Genomic DNA, 11,178 nt, shown 5'->3' on the forward strand with positions numbered 1-11,178 from the left:
CTAATTAAGACGTAATACAATTTAATTATGTTGTTAATGATTAAAAGTTTTACTTCAATTAATAAATACTTTTAAATTAAATAATAACGCGATCTCTAAATTAAATTCATTAAAACATAACCACTACAAGCCCTTTTGTATCATTCCTGATGATGAATTTCAGAATACTTGAACAAAGCGTAAATTATATATTCAATATACAAGCATGAAAAACTCAAGTTTTAATTTCACTGATGTAACACATCTAAAAATCAAAAGGAAATAAATTAAAAACACCAAGAACTGAAATAATCGTCATTAATTCATAAGCTTGATTCCAAGAAATTTATTAAAAGAGGGAGGGGTAAAAAAGAAAAACAAAAGACACTAGGAAGAAAACAAATAAAATCCCTGAATTCAAACCTGACCAAATAGACTACTAAACTACTAGATTTAGGGTGTTTTGGGATGATTAACCCATGTACATGTGGATCCCAATTGCTAACATGAAGATGCAAACAAGGGCAAAGTAGAGGATGGAGTGGATCAATATGGATAATCCACTTGTTTGGAAGTTGCCAAACTCTATGAACCTGCCTCTTCCAGGTATCTGGACCAAGAGCCCTGGAGTTAGGAGAATGAAAAGCACCACTGACACAAAAACAGGCCCCCAATCTACCATCTTCTGCTCTTCTTCCTTCTCTTTGTGTGTGTACTTATAGTCTATTTGGTCTCTTTCACTATATATCTATTTAAATGGTATACAGTTGCAAATTGCAATGACAATGAAGTGGAAGACTTAAAAAGGAAATTAAATGGGCTAGAAAGTGGTGACTTTGGAGGAAGAGACAAGCAATTGATGACACAAAAAGCGAAGCTTACAGACTCAAGCTATTCTGATTCAAATTATACACCTCACACCCACACGCACGCCACCAAAACTAAAAAGGAAGCTTCATCCCTGTGATGTACAAGTACTATATTGATGATTAACCCTTTTAAGGGTGTACTTATAATTTTATACATGTAAGTAAAACTCAGGTAAAATCCCCTAAAGCATGCTTGTAATTACTGAATCCATCTAACTTTAGTTATTTTTTGTGATAATTACTTAATTTTAGAAAGATTTAATGAAGATATTATCAGCTTAGTTACAGATGCTTCCTGTAGTTTCCCATTCTTCGGACATTTAAAGAAAGAAATATACTTTTCTTGCGGCTATGAAATTATATATTTTTATAAGATTACATGGAACTATTAAAACAAGGAAATATTTTAAGAATTTTATGAACATCAGTTCTAAATAGTTTACTTTAAAAAGTCAAAATAATATTTTTATAAAAAAACATATTGTTATATAAAGTTATAAATACTTTTTTAATATTAATTCTTTTTGTATATTAAATTTTAAAATATAACATTAATATCAATAAAATTAAGAATTTTAGGTGAAATTAAAGTTAAATATTAGATAGGATATTTTATTAAATCAATTCTACTTATTCCTTTTTAATATTAAGTCTTTATAATAATTATTTATTACATTTATTTTATAATAATAGATAAAATTATAAAGGTTATTTAATATGAAATTTTATAAGAAAATTTATGATTATGTGTAAACAAAATTATTATGATTATTAATATAAACGTTGCTATTTCTTCATTGTTTGAAAATGAAATATGTTGATATTATAAATATATGAACTATTTTTTACTATTCAAATAAAGATAATTTAGATAACATTTAAATAAATTTAATTTTTTTAATATTATAAATTAAATAAATTTGATATATAATACAATAATAAACAAATTCTTATTAATTTCTACGTAAAAAATATATTTCTATACTAAATAATTTGTCAAGAAAGTATATAATAAATTTAATAAATAAAATTTAAATATGATTAATTAATATCTAAACCTTTTGTTATATGGACTATGACTTTTCAATTTAAACTCATCATTAATATGATTAAAATTAAGAAGAATTTTATGTCAAATTAACATTAAGTATTAGATAACATGTTTCAATAAATCAATTTTAATAATTTTTAATTAATAATTATTTATTACATTTGGTCTTGCGCTACATACATAACATTAATTAGGTGGGCAACAACAAATTTCAAACCAACCGAATTCAATTCAATCGATGAAAATTTTTAATATTTTGTATAGGTCAGTTCAAAATTAAAAATTAACGAGTTATAAATTCAGATATATAGTATTATTAATTGGGTGCAGGTTTAAGATTTAGTATTCAACTCAACCTATAATATATGTTATTAAGTATTATAATCCAGGTCCAACCTAACTCATATTTCTCACAGGAGTTGCTAAAAATTTATAGGGTTTCAGTATTTTACTTTTTTAAAGTTTCTTATCTTTTTTCTTTTCTTTTGCACCGCTCTTCCTCTTCTTCCAGAATTTTTTTTTTTTTAAGATTTTCTTCTCCTCATTTTTTCTTATTTGATTCTTCACCTCGTTTATTTTTTTCTTCTTAAGTGCTTGCTGGTTCTAGACTCCCTATATTGGATGTTATTTCTAGAGTTAGACTACTTTTCACTGAGGTGTTGAAGCCCCTTTGCATGAAAGTTATGGCTAGGGATTTTTTACTTTATTTTTTTATAAAATTTTCTTTAAAAATAAAATAAAATCAGCCTAAGTATTCAAATAAAAAAAAATACAAACTGTAAAAATCCACCTGATCAAACCACTTTATTTTACCCGAAACCCAAATCAACCCAATAAATGTAAAACTGCTTAAAATATTTGTATACTTAATTTTAGTTGGTTCTAAATATTTAAACCCCAAACAACCCAATAAATTTAAAACTAATTTTGGCCTAAAATATTTGTATATTTAATTTTGGTCGATTCTGAAATTTTAGACTCGAATCTGACCTAACCCACCCATTACCCAACCCTAACGTAACATCCTCATTTTATTTAATATAATAAGAAAATAATTTTAAAGTTAAGAAGGAAAAATTGAGTTAAATTCGTTTGTAAGTCGAGAACAACATGTGGAAACATAAAATATTTCATTTACTTTACTCAAACTTATAAAAATTTAAATGACAAAGTAATAGGAATTAAACAAATTTAAAAGGAAATGTGAAATAATATTAATATACGTTGTTCTTATAAATTTACAAGAGGTTAACATTTTTAAACTATTACTTCAAAATACATTAGGACTTGTCCACATCATTTACAAAATACAAAAAAAAAATATCACAAGTCCTAATGAGCAGTCTAACCACAAAGGGACTGAAGACGCTACTAGTCATCATCCCCAGACCATCCCTCAATCTCTATCACCTCTTTTGGGGATAAGTCTTCATCTTCATCAAGGTCACATTCATTAGCTACTAGTTCAGGCCCGTGATTCGCTCAATAGTGCAATGGCTTGATCTTCCATGCTGATCATAGCCCAGAAGAGTGTACACATAGTTCCATTCATTTGGTGGCCTGGTCAAACCTCTAAATATAACTACACTTATATGGTGGATTCTACCATTGCTAAGATAATCTAAGGATACATCATATCCTATAGTCATTTCTTAAGTAAATATGATATCATAACTATCATTACTACGTACAATAAAACTACAATGGCACAATTGTTGTTATTCCCTAGCTACATGATCTACTCTACTGGTGATAAGCAACTCTGACAAATGAAAACAAGTCCTTGTGGGTCCGTCATCTCTATTCCCTGAAATATTATGTAAGGATGAACCTCTATTCTTATTACTAAGCATACATTCATAATTAAGTCAAACAATACAAGCTAAGATAATACAATAATTAATTATGCCACACAATTAATATTCATATACATGCATTAATCATTAATTATTCAGCTTATTACATTTCCTTTTTATGAATACTTGGAGTTCTTATTTCACACTTTTACTGCCCCTAGGATCCCTTGAGGTCTTCCTTAGTATAGATAATTGTTGGATAACCGCAGCTACACGGATATAACCTGTCGATCCAGCCCCTTTTAGCAAAAGCGTGGAAATGAGTTTAGGTTAGGAAATAAGTGTGAGGCTTGTAGTGCTCTTACTTGCAGTTGTTATGTGCAATTCAAGAAAAACATCCACCACTGTCATTTTCTCAAGATTTCTCAAATTACCTCCATCTTCTATACTCTCAGTGTATCTCTAAACTATTCATACTTGTCCTTATCATTTTCCTTTCTCATTCTATTTCTCATTTCATATTTCTCATCAAACTCTAACTTAATATTTCCATGTTAATATTTTATTTATCCTTTCCTCTTTCAACTTCATTCAAGTACATTAACTACATCATATATCAATCAAGCATTACCGGAGGTTAGTCACCTCCAGACTCAGTCCACAATATACATACATACATCTCAAAATAGAGGTCATGCACATCATTAAACACATAAAATTTGTTTCAATCCAACATATATCCACCATTATGCATCACCACAACATTTTCATAATATAAACATAAAAAGTTTTCAGCAATGAGAAAGAACTCTCCTTACCTTGAAATGAAAATTTAGAAAAGGTTTATGAGAGATCTTGCTTAAAAGGTTAGGTTATTCACAAATATCACAAAAATATCCTTTTTAGAAGTGAGAAACAAGAAAAAAACCAAGGAAATGGAGAATCAAGCTTCATGAATTTACCAAATATCAAGAAGAGTGAACTTTCAAGCTTGGATCGATGAAAGATTGGGGTTTATCAAGGGTTTTCTGAGGAAAAAGGAGAGAAATGTCAAAGGAAATGAAGAATGGGTTGTAACTTGGATTATAGTTCAAGTTTCTTAACTTGAAAAAACCTTAAATACTTCTCAACTCGCGACATTCTTACTACAGTAAGTTATCTTTCGCTACAGCAAGCTCTTCTCTCGTTGTAGCAAAAAAATAAAATAAAAAAATCAGATATCTTTTTTCCCTTACTGTATGTCATTTTCATTTTTACTACAGCAAGATGGTTTGTTAGATCAACCTTATCCACTTTTCTTTACAGTGAGACTCCCTCGTGCAACGAGAGGGCTTCAGAGAGCTTAATTTTGGATGACTTTTCTCGCTACAGCGAGACACATCTTACTACAGCGAGAAATCTTGCAACTTAAACACCTAAAACTTTCCTAATTTCAAGCAACATGCATTAATAATTATCATACAATATAAAATTAATAAATAACAAAAATAGGGGTGTTACACCTAACATTAATGTTAACATTGTTATTTCTTAAAAATAATACTATGTTAATAATGTAAATATATAAATTATTTTTTACAATTCAAATAAAGATAATTTAGATGATATTTAAATAAATTATAATTTTTTAATATTATAAATTAAATAAATTTAATTTATAATGTAATGATGAATAAATTTTTATTAATTTTTATATAAAATATATATTTATATAACAAATAGTTTATCATATAATATATTAAAAACATAGTAAATAATCAATGAATTAGAACCATGCATAATACAAGTAAAATATTATGTTTGAATTAAAATATTATCAACAAAAATTAAGAGTAGTATAATGATCAGTGACAGATCCAGAAACCATTCAAAGGGGGGACAAAAGAAAATAAATTTAATAATAAGAATACCATATATTGAATACAAGTTAAATATAATGTACCTTTTTATTTAAGTCATGCACGTCAGTCTTTCATGACATAAAATTCGTCAATAATGGAATTAGTGTCAAACTTCTCAGCAATTCTTCTCTCAATGTATGTAACCAAACAATTAGCAAGAAATTCATCTTCCATCTTGTTTCTAAGTCTGTTTTTCACAATGCTCATAGCTGAAAATGATCTCTCAGTAATAGCCGTTGAAACCAGAAGAGTCAATTGTTGATTTTTTACTCATAATTTCATCTACAATAACAATGACATTAAAAATAGTTTAGAATTTATTTATCGAACAAAGTAAAAACATAAATGAATAAAGCTTAACATGTATACCACTAATTCTTGTATTAAGGAAGAATGGTGGAAAATAAAAAAAAGAACATAGAAGAAGGACTGCTTCTTTCTCTCATTGTCGTCTGTCTTGCTGAGTCACTGTTGCTTGGAGTTGGAAAAAAAATTTGAAATGTGATAAGTATTGATGATAGAAATTAAAAGAAAATATAAAAACATGATATTTTCACTTGGCTTAAGAAAAGCTTTCAAGTTCAACTCCCAATACAAAAGGCAAAGAGTAAACTAATGTAGTAATGTTACTCAGTGTGATACAGTAGTGAGCTAAGGAGGATTGTACTCAAATAGCTAATTTTTTATTAATTTATTAAAGTCAATACTAATGTTTCATATTCTGAGAAGAAGGGAACCATACTAGTGGTAATATAACAAACAAATATAATATTATATATACATATATGCATAGTACCGAAAGAAAAATATAAAAGATAAGGGACCAAGCCCCACCTTACCCCCTCTTATGTCCGTCATTGATAATGATAGTTGATTCTTAAATTTGTAAATAATTAAAATATATTTATAGCTTAATATTTACTTTATGGTTTAGATATAAATTCTAATTTTATATAAGAAAAAGCAATTATTCTTGTGAGACAAATATTTTTTATGTTTTATATGCAAATGTATTTTTATAAAAAGACAAATAACCATTTATGGGGAATTTATTCTCTTCCATTTCACTTTTCCAATGTCCAACATCAAACTTTTATTCATGAGAGTTTTGTTTGTGCATTAAATATGCTACCTTTGCTTGTCTTTCTTTGAGCAGCTTATTGTTACATGTAAAGGATGAAGAAGAAGATAGTTTTTATTGGCAAATAACCTTCTTCTAATATGTTCTTGTAGATGCACTTATTCTAGTATAATTGAAAGATAATAAGTCAGATAAAGTTTCTAATAAGTGTAGCTATCAAGGTAAGCATGGATATGATTTTCATGTATTGATACATTTTTTCTTTCCTATTGAAATTTTTAACAAAGTAAAATGGGCTCCAAACATTTATAATAACTTATTCTTTTTCTTTTTTTTTTACAAATAGCAAGACAACAGAAAATATTTTTGAATAGTAACGCTTGAACAGTACTTGTGAATAGTATAAATAGTACTTTTTAATTTAATTCAAATCAAAGCTCATGATACCAATTGATGACAAACATGATTCGTATTACCAAATTAAACAATTTTGAATTGAATTGCAGACAACAAAAAAATAAAATTATTAGAGTAAGAACAAAAATTAAGGCAAGAAGAAAAATAATAAAAATAAAATAGAGATAGAGAAGATGGCGTCATAATTGCAAGATTGATAAGTCAAATGAACAATCAACACAAGAGTCTTGAACTCTTAATAAGATCAAGAAAAATTGACTCACTCAAAAACCTAGAGTCACATACTCTCAAAAAGAATATTTAATCTTAAATTGTATTTAAAACTAATTAAGAGTGTATTTAAAAAAACTAATGGACTTTTTATAAGCTCAAGATAATTAATGACTAACATTAAAATAACTAAACTAAACATAATAACTAGATCTTAATGACACCGATTGGAGTCTAAGCTCTTTAAGCATATGCAATTAACTAAATTAGGTTCTTCTAACTTTGAATTAGATTTACTTTCAAATAAGATAACAACTATATTCTCTAAGTTTTTCTTTATCTTTTTTATCTTTATTCTTGTCATTAGTTTTTTAAGCCTTTCTAATGCCTTCAAGCCTTCATCTTCCCGAAAAGAAACATTGGAGTAAAGAAGATATATAAAAACCATAGAAAGTTGAGGAAAATTAATATATACACAAATACAATACAAGGGGAAGATGTGAATAAGTTTCATGAACTCAACTTCTCTCATTTATACCTCTTTCTTTGTAATATTTCTTGTAAAACTTCGTTCTTAACGGTGCCTCATAAGTTTACGAACCCCATTTTCTATTTGGACAATTCCTAATAAACACTTGTAAACTCTGGTTCTGAAATATCATATTATCAATATCATATTTATTTAAAAATAATAATAAAACTACGTGGGTTGCGGATGGCCCTCAAACTAACCCTTACCCTTCCTAAATCTGCATGAGTTTTGTCATAAATGGTATCTATTAGAAAAGTTGATTTATTTGGGCCTTTAATTTTAATATTTAATCTCTTATGTTATTAATATTTTTGAGGAGTTCGTCGTATAAGCCTATTTTATCCGCTCTAATAATTTATCTAATTAAATTGTATTTAAGTTTGAATAATAAACTCATAACCTCTAATCCTCTATATCCACATCATAAAAATAAATTTATTTCGATTCGAATTAAATACACATATTTGAGTGTCGTGGAATTTATGCGTGGTTGAAATTGCCTATAGTATAGGTAGGAATGAGATAAACTTAAAATCCATTTCTTTAATTTTCTTAAATTATTATAGGTATAAGTTGGATTTAATTGGGTAATCTTCCAACTCGGGTTGATACCTTCGTATATGTGTCATAATGCATTGATGTTGAATAATAACTAATTTAATTAAATATTTGTTTAACATATTTAAACTTATTTTAATTAGATTTTAGTGAAAATTAATAAAATAAATTAAAAATATATGGAATTGTTATAAATTATTCTTTTAAGTTTAACTAACCATTAATTATGTAATAAGATAAATTTAATTAAATTCTATTATATTTACTTCGAAGTTAGAATTACATTTATCAGTAGTGTTATATAAATACGGAAGTTACAAATTAAAGATAGATTTATTTTATGTTGTGGTCCTAACGATTTCGTAACAATGAAATAGCTTCCACAAACTAAAAGTGGTAAAATGAGTTATAAAATCTACGTCAGCTTAAGTTTGATTCGAATTTTACATTTTACTCAATCGGGTCAAACCTAATCGAGTTGACATATTTTACCAACTTTACCACAATTGACTATACAGTTGCTTGAAAGAAAAAATTTAAAAAAAAAAAAAGAGAGAGGATAATTTTTTCTTATCAATTTATTAAAATTATAGATTATTTATGATAATAAATAAATTATATAATTAGATTATTCTAATCCATTTTCTATATTTTATTATAAAAATTATCGAATCAAAATATATTTATTTAAAATGGAAAGTTTATCCTCTTCTTCTTCCTTCCAAATTCTTGTTTTCAAATAAAAGAGATACTATCGCATGCAACAAAGTGTATTTTCGAGAGATGCAATTTTGTTAAATTTTATTAAATTTTACATCTATAATATAATAAAATGTTTAAACCCAATTTTAAAATTTGAAAATAACAAAATGCAGAGAAATGTTTCTAAGATATTTTCTTTTAATAATACGAGAAAAAGAATACAAAAAGATCCATAGAGACATTTATGGGCATTGGTGGATGATTACGTGATGGATAGGATAGAAAACTGATATGAAAAAAAAGTTACTTTAAAGAGAAATAGATTATTTGATCTAACGACGAATTGCATTATACGATGCTCTTCCCAGTCTTCCTTTGAAAATGAAGGAGATACCACAATTTGCAATGACACCTGCTTTTGAAATCTATACTTTTTCATTACTTCCAGGCTAAACAATCCAATTCCACGTTACATCTACCGTAAAAGCAGTGTCTGGAAACTATTAATTAATGTCTTTTTATATCAAACATGAACAGAAAAATTAATTATACATAAACTATCAAAATTAAAAATTAATTGGCAATTAATATTACATAACCATTTAAACAAGTTATGTTCATTTATTTTTTAAATTTAATAGTTGATATAAAATTCATCGGTCTTTATTTATTAATCTCATGTAAGCATCATATAGGAAAAAATAAATTAAAGTGATGCAAAAACTAAAACATTAATAAAGTATGGAACTGAAAACTAAAATTTTAGAAGATTTTAACCTTTTTATTATATTTAATATAACACAATAATGTTATTGTTTTAGTCCGCTACATTTTTTAAATATTATCACGCAACAAGTATCTATATTCTACGTGTGACGCTTGTTCCTTAATCTTTGTGTCACACTCGTGTATTTTGCACATTTTGATTTTTCCACAGAAGAAATATTATTATAGTAAAAAAAAAAAGAGCACATTTTATTAGGGGTAGAAACAAAATTTAATGAGTCAGGACTTCTGTACTTGAATCACGGTACATGTCTCTCTACAAAATGGCCCAATGCCCAATAATGACTTGGTAGCCCATTAGCTTGTGTTTTTCTATTGTCTTGCTTAAGTAGAGACATGTATGCATGTTTGGTAAGTTTTTACTTTTCAGGAAATAACTTTTATAAATTCTAGAATCTTCTAAAATAATTTGTAATAATATGAAGGACAAAGTATCAATAGAATAATATAAAATTTACTTTAATCTTAAGAATCGAAATAGGTCCATTTTTCAATTTATAAAAAATGATCTGTGTGTGAAAAATTTAATTAAAATGCGTCGACAGCAGGGTTCGAACCTGCGCGGGCGAAGCCCAACAGATTTCAAGTCTGTCTCCTTAACCACTCGGACATATCGACAGATTGCAAATGGAACTCTATTAAACGTTAAAATAGTTATGTTTTAATTTTATTGATTTTTATATAAATCCTACATTTACATATCACTTAATCAATTTTTAACTCCAACCATACAACTCTTATAAATTTACTAAATGAGTTTAATAACTTATCTCATAATTAAGATATTATGAAACAAACTGGCAAAACTAGTAACTAATTATTTAGTTTCTTTTCATTGAAGCTCATTGATTATATCTTCAGATAGTTTGACTCATAAAAGATGCGTAAGCCACTTGTCAATTAAAGTAACAAAAAAATTGACTCTGGCAACATAATAAAAGCACATTAGTTATAGTTAAATTTTGAAAAAATTAATACTTTATTTTTTTAATTCTTTAGTTAAATTTAGTTTTTTATTTCTATTCTTTAATTTTATTTATTATTTGGTCTTCATATTATTTTATTTTTAATTTAATTAACTAACTAAAAGATCAAACCAAAATAAAAAAATTAAAGCATTATGTAAAAATATGTTAAAGTAATAATTTTTCCCTTAAAATTTGTATACATCAAAGTTGCAGTCCCACGTGAAATTTTATATACTTTCTTTCATATAACACAAAACTTATCCTATTAGAGGTTGAAATTGAGATATTGTGGCCCCATGTTAAATTTTTAAAAATTAAAACGTGACGT

General features: G+C 26.7%; 1 protein-coding gene and 1 non-coding gene across 2 annotated transcripts; both read right to left on the reverse strand.

The window, feature by feature from the left end:
* Positions 1 to 369: 369 nt before the first annotated feature.
* LOC113863522 lies at positions 370 to 734 on the reverse strand. The gene has a single exon (XM_027497126.1). It carries the CDS (start codon positions 659 to 661, stop codon positions 452 to 454), a length of 210 nt encoding a protein of 69 aa, XP_027352927.1. The 5' UTR covers positions 662 to 734; the 3' UTR covers positions 370 to 451.
* A 9,684-nt stretch (positions 735 to 10,418) lies between these two features.
* On the reverse strand, positions 10,419 to 10,500 carry TRNAS-UGA. Its single transcript has one exon. It is a non-coding gene; the product is annotated as a tRNA-Ser (tRNA).
* Between the last annotated feature and the right edge of the window lie 678 nt (positions 10,501 to 11,178).

Source organism: Abrus precatorius, unplaced genomic scaffold (assembly GCF_003935025.1).
Source record: "Abrus precatorius isolate BTA unplaced genomic scaffold, Abrus_2018 Scaffold3, whole genome shotgun sequence".
In the NCBI taxonomy this organism is placed as follows: Eukaryota; Viridiplantae; Streptophyta; class Magnoliopsida; order Fabales; family Fabaceae; genus Abrus; species Abrus precatorius.

Excerpts from the sequence above, each read along its gene's own strand:
- LOC113863522 (XM_027497126.1), bottom strand. The coding sequence starts at position 661 with ATGGTAGATTGGGGGCCTGTTTTTGTGTCAGTGGTGCTTTTCATTCTC.